The sequence below is a fragment of the Hemicordylus capensis genome, chromosome 1 (genome assembly GCF_027244095.1).
Source record: "Hemicordylus capensis ecotype Gifberg chromosome 1, rHemCap1.1.pri, whole genome shotgun sequence".
Lineage (NCBI taxonomy): Eukaryota > Metazoa > Chordata > Lepidosauria > Squamata > Cordylidae > Hemicordylus > Hemicordylus capensis.
The window spans coordinates 8,852,504-8,876,062 of NC_069657.1; the positions used below are offsets into that span (position 1 = coordinate 8,852,504).

A 23,559-nucleotide genomic window follows, 5' to 3' on the forward strand; every position below is an offset into this window, starting at 1 on the left:
ATTTCATGGAGTGACCCCTGGTTCTAGTGTTGTGTGAGAGGGAAAAGAATCTCACTCTCTCTCCACTTTCTCCACACCATGCATGATTTTATAGACCTCTATCAACATTTTGAATTTAGATTTTATATGGTTATAAGGCTGATTTTTAGATGATTATCTTTTGTTTCGGTTTTGTAAACCACCCAGAGCTGTTTGGATGGGGCATTATAGAAATGTAATGAATGAATGAATGAATGAATGAATGAACAAACAAAAAAGTAGGTGGGTGGGTGGGTGAGTGAGTGAGTGAGTGAGTGAGTGAATGAATCTCCTTCTAAGCCAGTGACCATCACCACATCTTGTGGTCCGGAGCGCCTCAGATTAATTATGCAGACTTCCTTTTGCCCCTCCTCAGTATCAGCTTTAGGGGCTGGCCAATGGTTGGTTTCCCAGGGCACCGACCTGAAGGGAGCACTGAGGTGGCAGCACTGAAACTAACCATGGGGGGCTCCCAAGGCTTTCCTTGCCCAGGGCACTATTGATCTCAGGGCCAGCCCTGCCTGCCCTGAATCTACTGCCCAGGAACGTCAGCAAATGAACCCAAGTTCTATTCCTATGAAAGAGGGAAGGAAAGGGTTCCACTTTTGGAGCAACAGGGTAGAAAGGACGCATGCATCGTTCTTGGCGCAGAAGCAGGGTTTGGGTTGCTACCTGGTTCTCCTGCAAGAAATGCAGAACTGTGCCAAGATGCCCGCCAAGAGGTACAACGGAGTAGGAACCAGGGCCCAGGGGTCGTCCCATGAAGGGAAGGTCCTGAAGATGTGTCACAAGCTCACATGCAGGCAGGGGTGCAACCCCCCCCGCCAACGAAGGACTCGAGAAGTTGCCCCCTCATTGTACTGAACACCTCCACCCCCACCGGCCACACGGATAATGGTCCTCTTCCATTTTACTTTAGGCTGGTGGTTGGATTTTTCATGCATCCATCACTCCTGGCGGTTGCACTTTAGAACAGCGTTCTAAGCTAGGGTTCTTGGTTGCCAGGACCAGGAGCCTATGGCCGCTCCCAATGACCCTAAGTGTGTCTCCCTATCTACCTTCATCTCCCATCCTCTTAGAGCAAAAACCAGAAGAGGGTCATTTTTGGAAACTGGCAACCCAACCCCAAACTTCCCTTCCCTTCCATTGGAACAAAGGAAGCTGCCTTATTCTGAGTCAGACCATTGGTCCATCTAGCTCAGTATTGTTGACACTGACTGGCAGTGGCTCTCCATGGTTTCAGGCAGGAGTCTCTCCCAGCCCTTCCTCGAGATGCTGCCAGGTGAGAGAACTAAGCTGGCACCTTCTCCCAGCAGGCAGATATTCTACCACTGAGCTATGGCCCCATCCTCCAAATGGTGGTCAGCTTTACAAAGGTTGCAGAAGAAGCTCCCTTATACCAAGTCAGACCCTCAGGATTGTCTGTTCTCACTGGCAGTAGTTCTTCAGAGTTTCAGGCAGGGGTCTCTCCCAGCCCTACTTGGAGAGGCTGCCAGGGTTTGAACCTGGGACCTTCTGCATGCAAACAGATGCTCTTCCACTGAGCTATGGCACCCATCCCCTAAGGGGAATACCATACAGTGCTCACATGTAATCATCCATCCAAATGCAAACCAAGGTGTACCCCGCTGAGCACAGTACATGCTCACTACTGCAAGGCCAGATCTTCTCCCCAAGTGGCTCTAAGCCAGCACTCTCCATTGCAAGACTTAGTAGCCAAGGCCAGCTTTCAGTGACCCTAAGTGTGGCTTCCCAATTATCTTTGCCTCTCATTTGTATGAGGGGAAAAAATGCAATTATAGGGTCATTTTTTGGAAACTGGCTACCCTATCCAGGCTTCCGTTCCCCATATCAAACTGCTGCTGAGCCCATGGTTCTGTTTCCCCCTTTTTTCTGCAAGCCATTTCCATTCGGTTGGGAAAGGGGTCCATCAGCAGTGTCAGTGCTTTGTGCTATGAACATTAAGCTGATGAAGCATCATGTGGGTGAGTAACCTTTGCTGAGGAGCAGTCACTCAGAGCCATTAATTTCATTCCTACATTATGCATCTCCACTAAAGCAATCATTCCCAGCTCACAGGATGCTCCCGCTGATTATCATTTACATCAGAAATGGGAGGGAGTTCCAACAGAGGGTGGAACGAGCCAAAATCCTAAAGTGGGAGGCTTCTGGAGGTTGGGAACTGTAGCTCTATGGAGGGGCCTTGGGGAGGGCAAGGCAGAAGGCAGACTGGGGCCTGTTGGCTAGTTTCTGGTGGGTCACTGCTGGATTTCTTGCACAGTACACTGGACTTGATGGAACATGGAATGCTTCATTTCTCCAAGAGGAGAGCTGGTCTTGCGGTAGCAAGCATGAATTGTCCCTTTTGCTAAGCAGGGTCTACCCTGGTTTGCATTTGAATGGGAGACTACATGTGTGAGCACTGTAAGAAGATACTCCCCTTAGGAGATGAGGCTGCTCTGGGAAGAGCATCTGCCTGCTTGCATGCAGAAGGCTCCAAGTTCCCTCCCTGACAGCATCTCCAAAACAGAGCTGAAAGAGACTCCTGCCTGCAACCTTGCAGAAGATGCTGCCAGTCTGGGTAGACAATGCTGAGCTAGATGGACCAAGGGTCTGACTCGGTAGAAGGCAGCTCCCCATAATGCTCCTGATGTCCTTAAGTGAGAGCTGTATACTCCACCTCACTTCAGATTAGCAATGCCTGCCTACACTGTTAAGAGATAGTGGCTGACGCACTGTGCGTGAGTTTGTCAGCCTAGTAACATCACATGTATGCAATCTGCATAAGTTACAACATTGCGCCATTGCAAAAGCACATGACACCAGAGTATGCCTACTGGAAATAATGGGCATACTCTTGTATAACACAATTTGTGCAACTGCAGCGTTCCTAGGCTCAGGTACTCTTGTGCTGCATGTCGGCCCCTGAGGTTAATCTCTTCTTTTGCTGATTTAATCATCAAAACTAGCTAGAGCAACATTGTGGCACTAGTACAACATGTCTACTAGTAATAAATAACATTAAAGATTTTATTTATTGAAAATATTTGTATCCCAGTGTTCAAAAATGTGGCTTTTATTTCTCCTTCTTCCAAGGATCTCAGGACAGCAAAGACTGTTCTTCCCAAAAGCTTGTTATCCTTACAACTGTCCTGTGAGGTAAGTCAGGGAGGCAGCAAAGCTGGCCCGGGGTCGCCCACTGAGTTTCATGGCGGAGGGGGGATTTCTCCCCTTTCTTTGCCCAGCACTCTAACTGCGACCCCATACTGTCTCTTGCAAATGGGTACACTGTGAAGGCATTAAAGGTTAATTGAAGCTTGGTAAAAAGGAGCCGGTGGGATTCTTGAAAGTCCAGTTATTCGTTAATTAATGTTGACCACCCAGAATGCTCTGGGCTAGGTTAATGTTCAGTGCCTGACTCATTTTCCCCTCCCAGGAAATACCCAGACCAGGTCAATGTTTAACTGGACTGGCCAAGTGTGGAAATGGGAAGGGTTTGGAGAGGAGTCACCATGGAAATGGTTCTCAGTACGTGTGTGTTTGTGTCTTTGAAGAGAAAAAGCCCATGGGAAGACCTGGTGAAGGTTGTGCTACACAGACAGGTTCATCAGAAAAGGCAGCTGAAGACAGGATCTGCATGTATGCCATTGTGAACATCTCAGCCTTCTTGAGTGTCTCCCTTCTTGAGGGACAGCTTGAGTTTGGCTGCATGATTTAAAGGGATCCTTAGTGGTCTCTGTCTGATCTTAGTGGTTTCTTAGTGGGCCCTTTGGCAGACATTGCTTTAGGGGTTGTCTTCTTCCACATTATCCTATTTTGAGGACTGCTTTTCCATATGTTTTGGATCTGGGGACTGAAACGTATGTTATTTTGACCTCTTCAGGATTGGGCTAACCTTTCTTGGGAAAGTGGCCCATCATCACCACTCAGAAAGATGGGCTTGAACTCCTCAAGGACTCATAACAAGGTGACTAAAGTGGCCCCCATGCCACAAAAAGAGGAAACGCAGCCACAGCCGGGCAATGTGTCTGGGTCCGGATTGCAGAGTCCTCTGAGAGGGAGGAGTTCAGTCTCCGTTGCTGCCCTGATGGAGAGAAACCCAGGACTGGAAAGACACCTGCCACCCCTGCGAGAAACCTGGCATGGGAGATGCCCCACAGGTGACTGCTTTGTTTTTCTTTCCTTCAAAAGTTTTCTTTCCTTTGCTACCACCACGCTTTAGGCATCAAGCGTGACTGAACCTTCTCTCCCTTTGGTCTGCCTTGTGCAGTGGCGGGCGGTCCTTTGTTGAAGGTTTCCAGACAGCAGCTGGTCAGTGACCTGCCAGGAATGCTGTGGCTGTGTTCTGCACTGATCAGGGGGGTTGGTCTAGAAGAGCTCAAAGGTCCCTTTCAGCTCATAGAATGTTTCTGTGTGGTTATAAGCAACACAGATTGTCCCCTGCTCCCAAAGAGCTTGCAATCTAAAGCAGGCAGAGGGGAAACAACTGAGGCAGGGAACAATAAGAAAATAATGAGAGCTATAAAGCCCTCAACGGCTTGGGGCCAGGCAGAGGTGCAGTTAGGTAATTTTGGAGCCTGGGCCTAAAGGCTTTTGGAGCTCCTCGCCCCTGCTGGAGGCTTCCCTCCCACTGCAAACTAAGCACCATCCCCCTACACACACACACACACACACACACACACACACACACACACTTATGCAAATATGCATTAGCAGAAACATTTCAACACACAACTTAACATATTCCCATCCCACATATTTCTTTCCCCATTCCCCGCTCTGTCTCTAAAGAACCCGGCACAGGTCATAATCACACTTGGCCGCCCGGCACCATGCAGGCCAGCAGCGGTCGCACCACCCAGGACAGTCTAAAGAGGATTTGGGGGGGGGGGGCAGGGGTGTGTGGAGGCCCTGGACTTTGGCCCTGAAATCCAGGAGTAAAAGCACCACTGGGTCCAGAGTACTTAAGAGAGCGTCCTCACTGCCATGAACTCTGTCACCTATTAAAATAAACTGGAGAGGTCCAGTTATGGTTGCCGCTGGCTTGTTTGGTGGCAACTTAGGGCCAGACCTTCTCTGTGGCTGCCCCAAGGTTTTGGAATATGTTAAAATAAGAGCATCTTCTTCTGTTTGCTTTTAGGAAGACCCTCAAGACACATCTGTTTTCTCAGGCTTTTAAGTGAAATTAATTTTAAATGGTTTGTTTTTATCCCATGAGACTGTAAATGCTTTTTATTCTGTGAAATTGTTGTATTTTTTTAAAAAATTCTGTTTTATACTTGTGTTTTAAATTGTGTACATCGCCTAGTACGGATGTGCATAGACCGGTTTGGAGGTCCTTTTCCAGACTTCCGGACCGGTCTGGCAGTCCGGCCAGTTTGGTGGTGGTGTGTGGGGGGTTACCTTTAAGGAGCAAGGAGGGTGCTCTTCCCCCCCCCCCGCCGCTTACCTCCCTCCCGCGCTGTTCTGAAAAGCACTGGCGTGGGGCGGCAGCATACCCTCTTGCTGGTTCATGCACATCTCTACCGCCTAGACATGCACAAATCAGGTGGCATATAAATATGATAAATAAACAACAATATGGTCAAATGCTGTTCTACATATGCAAAGTTTGGGTGCAGTTGGGAATGAGGATTAAGAGGATAAGCTAAAATACCACACGGAAGAAAGATCGTTTTGGGGGAGAGATTGGCCTGATCCTTTGGGCCTCTTATCTATCTATCTATCTATCTATCTATCTAATTTGTTTACCGCCTGACTCCAAAGGCTCTAGGTGGTTCACAAAAACAAACACAACAGAAACAGAATAAAACCAACTATTACGCAACAATTAAATTTTAAACATTCAAAGATTACAGGAACTGAAATTTTTTAAACAGCAATTAAACATTTAAAACATCCTTCTTACGTTCTTAAGCATTTGCATAAGAAGCTTTTTTTCTAGGAATGCGCTTCATTGGAAAACAAGATGAAGCAAGGCAAATCCTTTTTATAATTTGGCTCGGAGGGCCTGGGTGTCCCCCACCCCCACCCCCACCCCACCGCGCCCGATAATCTCACTGTATATGGCGTTCTTCCAAACATGAAAGGAAATACACCCCCCCTTTGAGAGGAGTCTCATTTCACAAGTCGGAAGGTTCTGCCATGAATACAAATCAGTTGCAGGCGTTTGGTAAGCCATCCTGAGCCCTTTTTGACAGCAAGAACGCTTACATAAATAACACCCTAGTTTGGCAAAAAGGGGAAAAAATTGAATTCTGTTGTGCACATCTTTATGAAAAATGTTGCTTCCTAGGACACACACGGACCGACATCCTGACGAAGGAAGTGCCAGTAGAGCTATGTGGCATTCCAGTCTGTCCTGGCACATGTGGGAAGGAGCTTTCTCGCCTTGCTTCTGCAGTTGCATGCGCCACCCAAAAATGTGTCCCCAAGACTCCTGACTCCCCAACTCCCTCTCTACCTTGGCCCCAATTCGCACCAGCTGCTCTCTCAGGCCGCCATGCCAGCTCAGTGAGGCAAAGCTGCCCTGATCTCAACAAGAACAGCCTGCCTTGAAGGGACTGGCTGATCTTGCTAGGAAGAGGTGAAGCTGTGGCGTTGTTTGTGATGCCGACCTCTGACCCCTGCTAACTGGGCAAAGAGGCACCTTTGAATGTGGGGATTCTCTTGCACTGAGCAGGGGGAGAGTAACTGGCCCTCTCCACCCCCAGCACAGGACCTACGGTGACTGTATCTCATGTTTCTTTTTAGATTGTGATCCCTTTGGGTACAGGGTTCCATCTTATTTGTTTGTTATTTCTCTGTGTAAACTGCCCTGAGCCATTTTTGGAAGGGCGGTATAGAAATCGAATAAATAATAAATAATAGATAGACAGATAGATTCAAGATTCATCCTAAGGGGGAACATCAGCAAATTTACTCAGATGGTTTCCCTAAACCCCCTTAACCACAGTTGACTTCTTTGGTGCTGCTAAAGCATTGCTATTTTTGCACTGAGTTGGCCTTGCCAACTAAAATGGAGGTTCCCAAGGAAGTCTTCACAGAGTACCATTTTCCCCATATCAGTCCTACAGTATCTGTCCTCACAGGTGCGACCCTTATATAAGTTTACTTGGAGGAACATAACCTTGGAAAATATATGTTAGCTTCGAGAAATGTCCCTTTTATTTATTTATTTATACATTTCTTTCCCACTTTCCCCCTGAGGAACCCAGAGGATAAGTTTATCCTCACAACTGGCCCCCCAGAGATAAGTGACTGGCCCATAGTCATCCAGTGAGTTTCATGGCTGCATGGGGATTTGAACTCAGGTCTCCCCAGTCCTAGTCCAATACTTTGACCACTATACCATGCGTAGGGGTGTGCATGGATCCGGCTGGCCCGGTTCGGTTGGAGTCTGGACTGGACTTGAACCAGACCGGCTAAGTTCGATCTGGCCCCCATCGCCCACCCCCGTCCGCTCCGGTCGGGGGGTGTCATGAAAAATACCTCCAGCCTCTTCGGGGGACTTCCTGTAGGCTGCCAGGGGGGTCCACGAAGGTTCCCCCTCCCCCCGCCGGCCTCACATAGGCCATTTACGCATGCGCGGCGGCCCGAACAGGCCGTAAAGAATCATTTTACCTGGCTGCAGCGGTGATTTAAGGAGCCGGCAGGGGGAGAGGGAGGGGGAACTTTTGCAGACAGCCCCCCCCCGCAGCCTACATGAAGCCCCCCGAAGGGGCTGGAGGTATTTATTTATTTATTTTTAATTTTTTAAAAAATAACCCAAACAATTCGCGGACTTGTCCCGAGGTTCGGTTCCGGTCCGGATGGAAGTGGGGTGGGGTTCGGTTTGATCCTGAAGCCCCGAACCTCCAGACCGAACCCCCGAAATGGTCTGCACATCCCCTAACCATGCTGTCTCTCCCTATCTTCATTCGTAAAATCATTCCGGGTTTGGTGATGGCTAGGTTTCCTTCCATCTCATTTCACGCATGCTCTCTAAAAGCTTTGCACAAGAAATACAAATGAACTGCATTACAAGTGATATATTTAGAATTGCGTTTAAAGATTCCCCTCTTCTTCTCATTCTTAGGAAGCTGCCTTATACTGAGTCAGTGCATAGGTCCATCTAGCTCAGTATTGTCTACACAGACTGGCAGTGGCTTCTCCAAGGCTGAAGGCAGGAGTCTCCCTCAGCCCTACCTTGGAGATGCTGCCAGGGAGGGAACTTGGGACCTTCTGCATGCAAGCATGCAGGTGCTCTTCCCAGAGCAGCCCCATATCTTACAGGGCTCCCACATGTAGACTCCCTTTCAAGTGCAACCAGGGCAGACCCTGCTTAGCAAAGGGGACAAGTCATGCTTGCTACCACAAGAACAGCTTTTCTCTTCCTTTTAGTGTCCAAGCCGGTTCCATTAGACCTCACCCTGGAAGCAGGAGAAACTAGCATTATAAAGCAGCATCCACCACGAAGATTTCAGGTATGGTGCCTTTGGAATTTTTGGATAGTACCTCTTCACAGAACATAGAATTAATGTACTGAATGTCATGTCACGGGATGTAGGGACGTTGTCTGGGTCAGGTGGCTTTAAAAGTGGGTTGGGCACATGCTTGAAGGAGGACAGGCTGAAATTACTGACTGACATCTACTACTATGACGATGGATATTTACATTCCTCTTTTCAACAAAAGTTCCCAAAGCAGTTTGCATAGAGAAACAAGTTGTTCTAGTGAGAACTAATCTGCCTACTTTCCTTTCACTATCCCTACAACTGGACTAAATTTGGTTCAAATTGAGGTCCACAGTTAGACCTCTTGTGCCTCAAATGTTCACATGTCCACCATCTTGGATCGGGGATGATAACATCATTACAAACCACACCACTGAGGTGTCCCTGTGTGTCACTCACTACAACTTTACCTAATTTGGTTCAAATCGGTTAGACATTCCATAAGTTAGCCCACATGCCGCAAATGTTCACGCGTCCGCCATCTTGAACTGGGGTGGATTACATCATTACAAACAATGCCATTGGGGCATCCCTATGTGTCCCTACAGCTGTAGCAAATTTGATTCAAATTGGTTAGGTGGTTCACAAGTTATCCCACTTGTGCTTCAAATGGTTACGGGTCTGCCATCTTAAACTGGGGTGGATGACATCATCACAAACTACACTGTTGAGGTGTCACTATGTGTCCCTACAACTGTACCTGATTTGGGTCATATTGGTTCAGGCACTGTGAAGTTGATGAGGGGTGGGGAGACACACACGGACACATGGACACACGAAATGTCAGGTGATCTCATAAGACTACTGGAAAGTAGGCTAATAAAAACAAATAAAGATGGCTCCCTGTTCCCAAAGGGCTCACAACCTAAAAAGAAACATAAGATAGATGCCAGCAACAGCCACTGGAGGGATGCTGTGCTAGGGATGGATAGGGCCAGTCGCTTTCCCCCTGTTAAATATAAGAAAATCACCACTTTAAAAAGGTGCCTCTTTGCTCAGTTAGCAACGAAGACTAACACAGTATATGCCAAATAATGATTTGTGTGCACAGTAGATGGGATTTTTGCCAATCCTTCCTTCTTCAGCAGCCCTTTATGCCTCCCAAAAATATGTCCCACGAGAGTCCGGCGGCTCTCAGGGACATATTTTTGGGAGGCACAAAGGGCTGCAATTTGGAAAAAAATAGTTCCTCCTCCCTTGCACACACAAAATGTTGTTCAGTCTACACAACATTAGTCTAGATGTCAGCTATTGACATTGAAAGGTCTGGGCCCATCTTAGCCAAGGCGCCACCTTATCCTTTATGCATTCCTTTGCTTTTGAATATGAGATCTTGATCCATATCCCCATTTTGTCAGAAGTCAGGTTGGGTTGCACAGGGCAGGGTCTTTTCAGTGGTGGTGCCACATTTATGGAACTCTCTCCTAGGGAATCACACTAGGCTCAATGCACTTGGGATTTTTAGAATGATAATGAAAACAATTTGTATTCTGATGAGAGTGTGTTGATTATTCTGCTATTGGTCTTGCAGCCACACCTGGAGTACTGTGTACAATTCTGGTCACCACATCTAAAAAAGGACATTGTAGAAGTGGAAAAGGTGCAGAAGAAGGCAACCAAGATGATCAGGGGCCTAGAGCACCTTTCTTATGAGGCAAGGCTACAGCACCTGGGGCTATTTAGTTTAGAAAAAAGACGACTACAGGGAGACATGGTAGAGGTCTATAAAATCATGCATGGTGTGGAGAAAGCGGAGAGAGAGAAATTCTTCTCCCTTTTACATAACACTAGAAACTGGGTTCATCCCATGAAACTGATTGCCAGGAAATTTAGGATCAGCAAACGGAGGTACTTTTTCACACAATGCATAATCCACTGGTGGAATTCTCTGCCACAAGATATGGTGACAGCCAACAACCTGGATGGCTTGAAGAGGGGTTTGGATAACTTCATGGAGGAGAGGTTCTATCATTGGCTACTAGTCGGAGCCTGAGGGCTATAGGCCACCTCCAGCCTCCAAGGCAGGATGCCTCTGAGTACCAGTTGCAGGGGAGTAACAGCAGGAGAGAGGGCATACCCTCAACTCCTGCCTGTGGTTTCCAGCGGCGTCTGGTGGGCCACTATGTGAAACAGGATCCTTGAGTAGATGGGCCTTGGGCCTGATCCAGCAGGGCTGTTCTTGTGGGGCTGGGTTTGTTGTTGTTGTTGTTGTTGCATTAATGTGGAACTCTGGAACTCCATGCCCCATGATCTTAGGCTTGTCCCCTCCTTGTTTAATTTTAAATGAAAGTTGAAGACTTTTTAAAAATTCCAGCAGGTCTTCCCCTCACTCTGTACATTTGTCTTTTACCACCTTGTCTTGAATTTCTATGATTTCAGAAGTCATGTTTTCGTATGTTTTTATTCTGAATTTTGTTGTAAGCCACCATGAATTCATTTATGATGAATGGTGGCATATGAACTTTTAAAACAAACAAATAAACAAACATCAATATTTTACAGAATAAAGTTAAAATAATCTATGTAAAATATTTCTGATTTTTCTCACCTTCGTGAGCAGAATGGCCATAACCCAGACATGCAAATGGCCAAGCCCCATTTGTGACAGTCTCCGAAATGGCCGCCACCACCTCAGAAATGGCCGAAATGGGCCAAACTTTGGCCAAAATGACCCTTCAGAGATCGGGAGGCAGGTGGGGGAAGGGGAACCACCAGAGACTCTTGTGTGGCAGCACCCCACAAGGCCACCACTGGACCCGGCAATAAGTTTAAATTTTAAAAAATACAAAACCATCTAGAACCCCCAAACTGGCCCTGAGCTGGCCCTGGGCGAGGGAAGGGTTCGGCTTGTGTTTGAGCCAAATCAGGCCCGGAGCGGCTTGAGGGCGAGCCATCAAAGTCAAGCCAGTTCGCACATCCCTAAACCAAGGCATTTGGATAGATGCTTAGCCAAGGGGACAATTCATGCTTGCTACCACAAGACCAGCTCTCCGCTCCAGTGGAAGCTCATTTAATTTAATTTAATTTAATTTAATTTAATTTAATTTAATTTAATTTAATTTAATTTAATTTTATTTTATTTTATTTATTTATTTATTTATTTATTTAATTCCTATACCGCCCTTCCAAAAATGGCTCAGAGCACTAAAATCAATCAACTCTTAAAATCAAAAACTGTACAAACATAAAACCATTATTAAAACAATTGAAATAATTTTCAAAACCCTGGAAAACCAGGCCAAACCTTTACGGTTTAACAACCATTTAAAAACCCTGGAAGGCCCCAAACAATCCCCCCAAATTGAAAGTTTTCCTTACAATCGGTCTCCTAAAGGCAGCATTTATGACTATCAGTCCCCCCAAATGACTGCCATGGCACTGAGGCTGAAATTCACAGGCTGACATCTCAGCAGCGTCCCGTACCTTCCAGCCATATCGGCGGAATGGGAGCCTGGTGGGGCTCCGTTCCCCAGAGGGATACATGTTCTCCTTCTTGGCTTTGACAAGTTCCCTTTGAAGGGCTGTCTCCCTGCATTGTGCTGTCTCGTTCCCACAGTTATTCACACTCATCATTCACTTCCATATTTCATGAAAAATGCTGCCAGGTGCTTCTAGCCAGGCTGTTGTTTCCTTTCAACTTTGTTCTTCAGGCTTTGAAATCTGGGGTGATGGGATGGTTGAAAGGACATCTATCATGGCACTCCCTGAAGGACTGCCTACTCAGAATCCTGGGCAGAATTCCCATGGCAGCAGGTCAGAGCAGTGAGCATGCATAAGGACATAATAAGAGCTCAGCTCTACCAGACCTTTGGTCTCGCAAGCCCTGCTTCCTGTTTCCAACAGTGGATAGCCAGTTGGGCTTTGTGAAGCAGCCTTACATTGCTTCGGGGACCCCCTCAGAGCTTTGGAGGGTTCCCTAGTCACTTCAAACCCACTTTGGGTGATCCCACATTGCTTTGGGCTGAACAATTTTGCCCTCTGAATTGACAGAGGGCAATTCTACTTAATGAGACCGGAGGGTGGGGGGCGGGCAAAGGGCAGGACACTTCCCCCTTTCTTTGCTCCCAACCACAAGGGAGCAGACAGCCATAGTCTGTGGCTTGACTATGTCAATAACTCCCCCCGCCCACAAGTTCCTCTGGAGTCCTGGGAATTGTGTGGGTTACTATTGGGACGTGTAGTCTTTTCTAAGGCTGTGGCCATTGCTGCAGCCTCAGAAAAGACTTCATTTCCCAGGAGGGTTTGGGCTGGTTTGCTTCACTTCGGTCTTGCTTCATCCCCAACCAGACAATCTTTTACTTTGGGCCAAAGTGTGACCAAAGCCAAATAGGACCCCAAAGCTTCACACAGCTCACATACAAGGCATGAAGTCAATGAGCTTGTTCTCATGACCAAACGGGAGGAAGCTGGAGGGAAGGCCAGACCCTACCTGCCTGCTCTCACATATCACCAGTCCTGGGCTCTGCTGCATGTGCGCCCACATGAATGAATGACTGCAGTGGCTATCTCCAGTACTGAAATTGGGAGCTGAGGCCTCCAGCTATACCACAATGCATTGCAAAAGCAGCAGAGAGGCAGCCCTCAGTATTGCAGCAGCTTCAATCTGCCTGGCCCCTCTTTCTATCTGACTCTATGGTAAACATGGCTGCCAGCCGCCTGGGCGCAGTTTAAATTGCACTGGTGCTGTAGATGACAAAAAAAGAAAAGAAAAAAAGCAGGGGGTTAGAATGGGCTCTCTTCATATCCTACCTCACTTTTAGCCTGAGTAGCATTTATGGGCTATCCAAGGATGGAACTGCTGGGTCTGAGGGCTCCTGTAGCCCGTGACAACCAGACATTCCTGGGTCAACCCTCTCCTATCCAGGAATCTCTGGTCGTGAGAACAGCTTCAATGTGCTTGTTCCACAGCGGCGGCAGGCAGGAGAGAAAATGATGGTGGCGGGAGGGAGGGAGAAAACGGCGGCGGCGGGCAGGTGGGAGAAAATGATGACGGCAGTGGTGGGTGGGCAAAGAAAATGGCAGTGGGCAGCCGGTGGGTGGAAAGAAAGTGGTTGCGGCGGGCGGGCGGGAGAACTAAAGGGGAAGATGCTCTGCGCCCAGCCCAGTTAGTTTTAAATTAATCTTTCAGTGTTTATTCACCTCTCTATGGGCCATTTCACATTATAAACCCAAAGTTTTCACTGACAGTGAGAAATTGGGATTTGTAATGTGAAATGGCCCATAGAAACACAACTCATTCAGCGTAGAGTTGATTGGGACTCAGCCAGTCCTGCCTCTTTTACATGTATGCAACACGTGTTTTCTAGAACATAAGAACAGCCCTGCTGGATCAGGCCCAATCCCATCTAGTCCAGCCTCCTGTTTCTCACAGTGGCCCACCAGTTGCATCTAGGATGCCCCCAAACAGGAGATGAAGGTGTGCCCTCTCTCCTGTTCTTGCTCATCTGAAACTGGTATCTGGAGGAATCCTGCCTCTGAGGTTGGACGTGGGCTATAGACATCAGACTAATAAGCACTGATAGACCTCCGTGAATTTGTCTAAGAATTTGTCTAATTCTATTTTGAATTAAAATATTAAATGACAAATATTCTATTTGTCTAATGCTATTTTGAATTTGTCTAATTCTAACATTTTTTGGTCACATTTTTCACATTAAGTGTTAAGGTGTACACTTAAATAAATACACCGAAAAAGCCTAAAGTGTGGAGAGTTCCCCAAGTGAAGTCAGGGCTGGATTATTAACACATTGGAAGCTTCTGTCGAGCGTTTGAAGGACAGCTGGCTTTGTAGTGTTGCTTGCTGCCACCTAGTGACTATGCTGAAATTAGTGCCTCCCTTTAATAAATGATAAAAGGAATTCGAATGCAGCTCATCAGAGTATCAGCTTACTGGTATTTTCACATGTCATGTGAGGAATGCCTTTTTTTTTTTGGCCTGGAATATGTCACTTGTGAACATGGTTAACACAACGTAGGATTCAGGGAGAGAGCCAATTTTCAGTCAAACAAATGGACCAATGTCTCTGTTCTCCCAAAGATTTGAACATGTTGAGATTTATAGTGATAGTATAAACATGAATGCAGTTTTTGCTGGAATGTATCACCTGGATTTCTGTAGGATTGCCTTCTTTTCTATGTGCCTCCCCCAACACACTACAGTCATAATCAGAGACCCTGGTCCTCTTCATGGTTAGTCAGAGGCATGGTGGACATCTGCTAGTAGCAGGGCCTTTTGGGTGGTGGCCCTGGCTTTTTGGAATACTGTCTTTGTTGAGGCTAGGCAGGTTCCCCTCCCATATACCTTTTGGCACCAGGCCAAAAGATGGTTTTTAAAGAAACATTTTGGAAATGCTTGAGATTTAGTCCCAGTTGAATATGTATATAATGGGGGAAATTAATGCAGGTAAGATGCAAATATTACCACAGTTGAGTGTTGCATTTCATTACATCTTTTTATGTACCAGAAGTAATTTTGAAAAAATGGCTAATATTACTTCCAAAGTGTATCTAGGGGTGGAAAGAAGGCCCACGTCAACCAGAGATTAGCTAGCGAGTCCAAAGAAAAACTGGTTGGTGTATTCTGAATGGATAATTTTACACAAATGTTCTAACTTGGTTATTACTGTGGTTTTCTAATAATGAAAGAACATTGGAATGGAGGGTAGAACCAGAGGTGCACCTAGGTAATTCTGGAGCCTGGACCTCAAGGCCTTTGGAGGTCCCTCCTCACTCCCTTGCAAATTAAGCATCATCATGTTCTGTCGTGTCGGGCGACCACACCACCCGGGACAGACTAAAGAGGATTTGGGGGCCCCTAGGGGCTGCGGATGCCCTGGATTTCGGCCCCAAAGTCTAGGGGTAAGAGCACCTCTGGGTAGAACAAATGCATCATAAACTATGGATTAGAGATCTCTGGTTGAAAGAAGAAAGGAAAGCGAGTCTTTTATAAGAGAAACGCAAGTGGCTGATCTCCAAACTAAGGGACTTAATAGTACTACTTGGGAGTTATTTAAAAAGGGGTTATTTAAAATTCCAGTAGGACTACTCAAGAGTAATTTAATCTGGCTGTTAACATTTGTTAATAGGTTATCAGAGAGGTATGAGATTACAAAGTATGAGACAAAAAGTTGTCCTTTTCTCTACTGTAGCATGACTTGTAAACACAGAATAATTACATTTGGATGTTCTGGGTAACTTTAAGATCTAGCAAAGAAACAGCTTGGATAAATGTGCTTATTACACTGGATAAGGTCATTCTACAAGGAAGTGGCAGAAATAAATTATGAGCAAAAGACCTTCAATGTTTCAGTATCTATAGCTAAGAAATTTTATTTCAAGTTTAAAACAAAAGTATGTTGTTAGGAGAAGGATAAGATTTGAGGAATTAGCAGCTTAGAGTGGGGAGACCCGAGTTCAAATCCCCGTTCAGCCATGAGACTTGCTGGGTGACTCTGGGCCAGCCACTTCACTCTCAGCCTAACCTACCTCACAGCGTGTGGACAAAAATAGCCATATACATTGCTCTGGGCTCCTTGGAGAAAAAGCAGGATATAAAAAGTTAAAAATAATTTTTAAAAATACAAAAAACAAAATTTTAAAAAGTTACAGTCCAAGATACAAAAATGTTCTAGAACGTATAGAAACAATTTACAGAGAGAAATGACACAGAGATTTTCAACAATATATGATTAAGCTTGCCCTTGTCTTTTTTTCCTGGGGACTCACACTTTTCAGTTTCTTTAAATCTACAAGAAAATTGTTATAAGGAGGCAGGGCACAGCAGTGGTATCTTACACCCTGGAAGATGCATAAAGTGTTTAAAACCAGGGATGATGTCTTATAATTTGTTGTGGATCTGTATTTGAACCAAAATGTTCAGGAAATGGTAACTAATAACAACGGGTAGAGCTACAGAGCTGTAGAGCTTAGTTTCCATTGGATGAGAGAGCACTGGAGAATTGTGGTCTCCAAAGTAACCTTGACTTTTATTTACAAATATGCAAAGAGAGCATAGCAGAAGCAGACAGGCTCTTACAATTTCCCAGGTTCATTTTGCTAATCTTTATTCAGCTGCTAATCCCGATTCTCCAGGAGCACCTGCGTCCAAAGGATGCTTCAGTTTCAAGAATACTACTAGGACTGCTATAAAGTATTTCAAGGATACATTTCTCCATTTCCAAATTCAAACTGCCAATTGCTACCAGCTGTCACTCTAGCCTGATTCAGATATTATCCTGTACAAGTGAACAGATGTCTATACACTCATACATATGTTTGTGTGAATGATAGTATTTGGGTTCAGTTTAAAAGTGAATCTGGGTACAGGCCCTTCAAATGCATGGTACGGACAGGAAGTGTACTTCTGTACCTGCGTTTAACGTGATAGCTGAATGACTGTACCTGTGTGTACAGATCTGTATCTGTGTACGCTGTTAAGGTACACAGTTAAGGACCTGCTGTTCTCTGTCTTAAAGCTCCTGGTCCCCACTCCTGAATTGCACTCGAACCGCGGTTTGTGCACATCCCTAACAATAATCAAGACAGCAAAACTTGCAACAGTAAAATTAAGAGTACAAGTTATGTATGTAAGGAATACAAGGTGGCATGAAATAGATTCTCATTTTTGGCTTTGCAGAAGCTGGAACCTCTCATTCTTGCAAAAGAAGACATCCCTTTGGACAGGTTCTTGAGCCTGCGAGATGGAACAGCTGTGTGCAAAGCAAAGGTAAATGGCTCAGAGTATGAAGGCGGGGAATCTTTTGAGAACGAATGCTGATGAATCTGAGAGCAAGGCAGATGTGACGGGGCAGTTCATCAAGAACTCTCACTAGCATCAAGAACTCTCACTAGCCCACATTCTCCTCTAGAGATGGAAGGAGGCTTGTGGATCTCCACGCTACAGGTGTGCATGAAACTGGTATGCCCAGTTCGGATGGAACTGGGCATGTTCGGTTTCCCCCCTCCCCCGAACATACCCCGCAGTTTGGCTCGACTTTGAGCCGGTCTGGGGGTTCTAACACATGTGCAGCACACATGTGCAGCAGTCTCCAAAATGGCTGCTGCTAGTTCAAAGAGGCCCAGAATGGGCCAAAAATGGCCAGAAAACTGCCCAAACTGGGCCAATTAAAGACCAGGTGGAAGCTGGTGGCGGGAGAGGGAACTGTCAGAGACACTCCCATGGCCATGGTAGTGCCCCCTGGAGGTGGTGAGTTTTAATAAAAAATTGTTATAACTCCCCAAACCAGATGGGGTAGGGGGTGGGGAGTTTGGCTCGAGGGTTACTTCCCAGAGCAGCCCCATCTCCTAAAGGGAATATCTCACAGTGCTCACACATGAAGCCTCCCATTCAAATGCAAACCAGGGCAGACTCTGCTTAGCAAAGGGGCCAATTCATGCTTGCTACCGCAAGACCAGCTCTCCTCCCATAAGAAATCCTGGTTGCTCTGGCATGTAGAGGACAGAGGTGGTTGATGAGATCAAGGGAGAAACAGGGCAGGAGGAGCCATGGCTGAAGAACATGAGAAGTGCCCTGATGGGTGAGACTAGGCTACATAGGAAGCGCCTATGGAAGCACCGGAAGATGAGTTGCGCAGGTAAGTGCCTTTTCCCCTCTCTTGCCGCCCCCACCTGTTCCCCTTTACTATGCTAAACTGGTTCGCCCATAGAAAGGCCTGGTCCGACTCGATCATGTACCAAACAGCCTCCTCCAGTTCGGGTCTGCGATCAAACCCCCCATACTGGCCCCAGTTTGAGGCGAACCGGCTTCAGTTCGTGGCGAACTGGTTTGGCACGAACCTTTCGTGCAGACCCCTACATACGAAGCATGCCAGAGGTGGTGCAAAGTGCAACACTAGTCTGGAATGCAAGCGCCAGACGTCGTGCAACTAGCTCACACAACACACAAGGATAGCGTTAGTCAGGATGCCAGCCAGGGAAGGTGGCCTGATCTGTTGGGGCAATTACATTTTTATTTCCTGCCTTGCAGCAGAAGGTAAGACGAGATGGGTTTTGGTCTCCCCCAGCTCTTTAGTCCCATGAACCCATTGTACACAAATGGAGCTCCATTGATTGACTCACAGGGCTGCATCACTAGTTACATAGCGGCCAATGACCTTAGTAATAACCTCTTGCTATTATTTTGATACTGCTTTTCAACTTTAAAACATTCTCAAACCAGCTTACAAAGAAACAAGAATAATAGGAAGAAGGTGGGCCCTTTCCCCCAAAGGACTCACATTCTAAAAACAAAACAAAACATAAGATAGACACACCAGCAACAGCCACTGGGGGGATGCTGTGCTGGGGTTGGACAGGGCCAGTCGCTCTCCCCCTGATTCTTAATATAAAGAAAATCACCTCTCTGAAAAGTGCCTCTTTGCCCAGCAGGGGTCAAATTGAGCACAGTTCTGATGGTCTCAGTTTACCATTCGTGCAGAGGTCCAGCTGGCTAACCATCTGTGATTTATAGATAGTGTTGGGATGCCATGTTCCCTGGTCGCTTGGGTGGCCCTGTGGAGGCTGGAGAAGGGCGTGGCATCCCTCCTCTGAGGCTTCCCTTCCCTTTGGGGGGCAGTGGGTGTTGGAAGTTAAGGACTCTGCGCTGTCTCTTGTCTCAGACAGTGGAGGACAGACTAGTGAGTCAGAGGGCTAGAGGGTCAAGACATTGGTCATCCCTTCTCCACTGCTCTGACTCTATCCCTTTGAAATGTAGATTGGTACTCTTAGGGATTAACTTCCTTCCTCTCTCTCTCTCCCCTACCTGCCCTTCTACCTTGCAACATGGCAAGTCTCTTGCCCTGCACCATATGTGCAGAGAAGATGCAGAATCCATCTGCATCCAGCTAGATAGATAGATTAGAGATCCTAACTCCTCACTTTCCTATCTAGAATGGAGTTCCTTAATAAATGCCTTTTATATTGATTTGAAACTATGAACTGGCTCCAAGTTACTTTACTCTCAGCATACACGCATGCCTAAGCAAATTCTGCTGTGTTGTGCCTCTGTGCACTCTGCTATAATGAGAAAGGGATTCTCTCACCACAGAGAATTTCCAACCGTGGGGATAAGAAGGGCCCAGGCTGGTTGGATCCTAGTGGGGTGGAGAGGGCAAGGCAGGGAGAGCGGCAGGAAACAGCTCCAGGGAGACACAGCTAGGTTGGGTGTGGCAGGAAACAGGAAGCCAGGTCAGGAAGGGGGCGGGGCTGGAAGTCGGCTTTAAGCCCGTTCCACTCTGCATAGGGGTATTTAAAGACAAGGCAGCTGATGAGGAGCAGCTGCTTCTGAGTAGGCGAGCCAAGAGTTCTCCAGGAGAGGGAACCGGCTGAATGCAGCAAGCCAGGAGGTGGACTCAGGTGACCAGCTCACCTCCTCCCCTGGCTGTTCCTGAGGCTGACCTTTTTGGGGGTGCTCCAGTCATTCTGGAGTTCAAGAAGGGCTGGGAGCCCACCTCGTCCCCTGGGACGAGGATAGCATAAGAAGAAAATAAGAAGATCGCTTAAGAAAAATGCCAGCAAAGTCCATTCCTTTGTCAGCTGGAAATACCCTTTGTGGGCTGACCAAAGCAGTGATGGCTAGGACAGTGATGGAGTGCTGATAACCTGTATCTTTTCCCCCACCCCGACTTTTTTCTTGCTATTCTGGAAGGAGCTAGAGAAGAGAGGGCAGGACATTATCTACCCCCCCAGAAGACGGCAGCATCTGCACAAGATGAAGATTCTGGAGATGAGGCAGGAGGTAACGGCAAAATCCTGGAAGGATTTAAGGATGAGAACCGAGGACCATCTAGTCAAATGGTGGATCTTCTACTCTGTGGTTCAAATAGTACTAAAGTAGTAGTGACTACTTTGAAGTAGTATTTGGACAGTGTGTTTTGCGGGGGGGGGCTGCTTCACATTAACTGCCAATGCCGCTAAAGTTCTCAGTTTTTTATTAATAACATTTAATTTGAAATTTTTTAAAAAATAAATGTGGTTTTAGCCAGGCTTTTAAACCTGTTTAACTATTAATCTTTTATTTTACACTATATATCTGTTTTATTAATGTTGTGAGCCACCCCACGCAGTAGTGTACTGGAGGGGTGGGGTATAAATATTACAAAGAAAGAAAGAACGGCTCACCTGGGGTGGGGGAGAGAAGTGTCCTTATCATGTAGGGCAGACTGGATGGGCAAAGTATCTTCCAAACCAGCACAACAGCTAGTAGATAGGATAATTAAATGGAACCTCCACGTAGTTCATGTATGGAAGATTTACCTTAAGTGCTGGAGTTTGGGCCTATGTGAAGTGTTGGGTGCCTTTTCTGGCTTGACCCACCTCAACCTGCGTTGACCCCCCTTCAGTCTGGAGCAAAGTGCCATCTGGTGGTGACCAAAATGGGGCCAAAACAAATCAGGCTGAACTCTTCGGTCCCTTGAAATGTTGCTTTGGCATCCCCCAAACCTCCCCCTCCCCACATAAAACTATTTACCGGAACCAGCAGGGCTCAGGAGAAAAGTCTCTATTCACACTTGGCTGTGAGACAGCTTTCAGCAAGGCATTTTCTAGACTAGCTGCTCAACAGCAGCAAAATGTTCCCGTTCAGGCAAATCGCCTTCGAAACGTAAACAGCAGGGGGAGCAGTCTCGCGGAAACTAACAACCAGAAAAAACAGCAACTTTCTTATGCCAGATATACAGTACGATGCCCTAGCTCTATATCACAGCGATTAAATCCGAAAGAAGGCATTGGAAATTTGAATGGCACCCTGCTGTCAGCGTAGGGACTGTGGTGTCACAACGCAGGAAGTGTGGAAGCACACTTCTGAGAGACGACGTGACCCCGTTGCAGGGTCAAAACTGGAAAGTGCCCAGCTTGACTTTTAAAAGGACTTGGTTTTTTTGCCATGGAGTCCAGGAAATGGCATGGCTAATCCTGGGAGTTGTAGTAGTTTATGAGACTGCAGCCTCAGAAAAGACTGCTTATACCAAGAGCACCTGTACCATTCCCTGGGCACTGTGGAAAAAGGTGTGTGTGTGGGGGGGGGGAAGTCCTTTTAAAAGTCGAGCTGAGGAAGGGAGCTGCTTGCTCTCTTGTGGTGGTGTGGATAGAATAAGGGCTTTTCAAAGTTTAGTAACTTATAACAAGTTATCTGTTTCATCTTCTGGGATATGTCTATAATGCACAACTCTGTTGCCTTTGTACTTATTTCACTCTCACGGTTGCCCCAAAGAGCCCTGGGAACTGTAGTTTGTTGAGGGTGCTGAGAATTCAATTTGCAAGCCTTTCACTCCTCCACGTCCCAGCTACAGTTCCCAGGTTCCCCCAAAGAGAAGGGAGGGACTTAAACTGGTTTTAAATCTGTCACATATATGCTCCTGATGATTCATTTATAAACCCAGGCAGAACTCAAGAGATATCTGCGGGAGGCGAGACTCATGGAGTCAAAACGGAGAGACCACAGTTTGCAAGGAATGCTTTGGAGTGTACAGAGGAATGACACCTCTGATGAGGAGGACCTGCTCACCATCGAGCATGACCAAACGTTTAATGGCGGCCGTGGTAAGTGACACCACATGGCACTGTGCAAGTGGTCCAATTTTAGCAGATGTCCCAGTTTGCACTGCTGTTGTTGCCATATGATTAAACATCTAGGGTGGCTACATGTCCAGGATTGACAGTCCAGGAATTGGATGTCTTGTCTGGAATGTAGGAAGAATGTTGTCCTGGACCTGAAACGTCCACGAATTTGAACAGGAAGATTGCTTCAACAAATTGTACCCATTTTTCTGGTGCTTCACTCCAGGCATTGGAGAGGTACCAATGCTACATGGTACCAATGTTCTAAAGCCCTATAATCTTACCCTTTCACTGGCACCAGCATTGCCGACTGGCTAGGCTGGCTCTCTCTATGGCTCAGTAAACCCCGTCCCTTAATTTTTTTAAAGGGGTGTTTCTGGATAATCTCTAGAGTTAGCAATAGTGGGGGTGGGTCTCTGGGTTTGGCTGTGAAGGTTCCATTCCCACCTATTTCCACAGATAATGAAACCACAAATAAAGAGACCTTCAAACTATGGGGATTGGTGGATCAGGCACCTAAGCACATTAAAGTGTGCGGAAAATAACTAAAAGGTGGGTTGGGGATCAGAAATAAATATAGTACATGGCTCTCCAGAGATGCCCCCCACCCCAATCCTCTGACTTTCATTCATGTTTTGTGAATTTGTTTTGCAGAAAAGAGCCACAAAATGGCTAAGCACTACAACATGGTGACAGGAAATGATGCTGGAAGTCATTTCTGGCCACCCAAGCCCTGTTTTTGCCCCACGAATAAATTAAAGAACTGGGCCCCTATGACCCAACTGCAGATATGTGCAACATAGGAAGCTGCCATATACTGAGTCAGACCATTGGCCTATCTAGCTCAGTATTGTCTGCACAGACTGGCAGCGTCTTCTCCAAGGTTGCAGGCAGGAATCTCTCTCAGCCCTGTCTTGGAGATGCTGCCAGGGAGGGAACTTGGGACCTTCTGCTCTTCCCAGAGCGGATCCATCCCCTGAGGGGAATCTCTTACAGTGTTCACACTTCTAGTCTCCCATTCAGATGCAACCAGGGCAGACCCTGCTTAGCTAAGGGGACAAGTCATGCTTGCTGCCACCAGACCAGCTCTCCTTTCCTCTCCTCCCTGTGAACTCGTCAATGGAGTACCCGCGAATAATGAGGGTCTGCCCTCCTGTATATGGACAGAGAGAGCCTCCTTTTCCCTCGTGGTACAGCTGGGGCCCCACTTTCCTCTAGAACACTCATTGCCTGATGCAGCACCTACAGTCTTGAGAGGACAAACAATGCATTGGGGGAAATGTGTGGAACAGCCACGAAGCTCTAGCAGGAGAACATGGCCTGAGATGCCTACACAGGGTGGGAGAAAATCCTCAGAATGGGGAATTTGGCAGCACAATTGCAGAAGAGTGTTATGTTTATTGGTGAAGACTCTGTGCGGAGCAGCAGCGGAGTCTGCAGGAAGCATCGTTGGCAGGGGGAGCAGAAATGGGGACGCTGGAGCTGGGCTTCA

The 23,559-nt window shown here is 46.8% G+C and overlaps 1 protein-coding gene across 1 annotated transcript; it reads left to right on the forward strand.

Annotated features, from left to right (window-relative positions):
• Nucleotides 1–3,600: 3,600 nt before the first annotated feature.
• Nucleotides 3,601–22,096, forward strand: CCDC198 (coiled-coil domain containing 198). Its single transcript, XM_053284902.1, has 6 exons — nt 3,601–3,657; nt 3,902–4,178; nt 8,401–8,483; nt 17,149–17,238; nt 20,158–20,247; nt 21,890–22,096. Exons 2-6 carry the CDS (start codon nt 3,953–3,955, stop codon nt 22,055–22,057), a joined length of 657 nt encoding a protein of 218 aa, XP_053140877.1. The 5' UTR covers nt 3,601–3,657; nt 3,902–3,952; the 3' UTR covers nt 22,058–22,096.
• The last annotated feature ends 1,463 nt before the right edge of the window (nt 22,097–23,559 follow it).

Excerpts from the sequence above, each read along its gene's own strand:
- CCDC198 (XM_053284902.1), top strand. The coding sequence starts at position 3,953 with ATGGGCTTGAACTCCTCAAGGACTCATAACAAGGTGACTAAAGTGGCC. Across the intron at positions 4,179-8,400 it reads GCATGGGAGATGCCCCACAG|TGTCCAAGCCGGTTCCATTA; the intron begins GTGACTGCTTTG and ends TCTTCCTTTTAG. Across the intron at positions 8,484-17,148 it reads ATCCACCACGAAGATTTCAG|AAGCTGGAACCTCTCATTCT; the intron begins GTATGGTGCCTT and ends TTGGCTTTGCAG.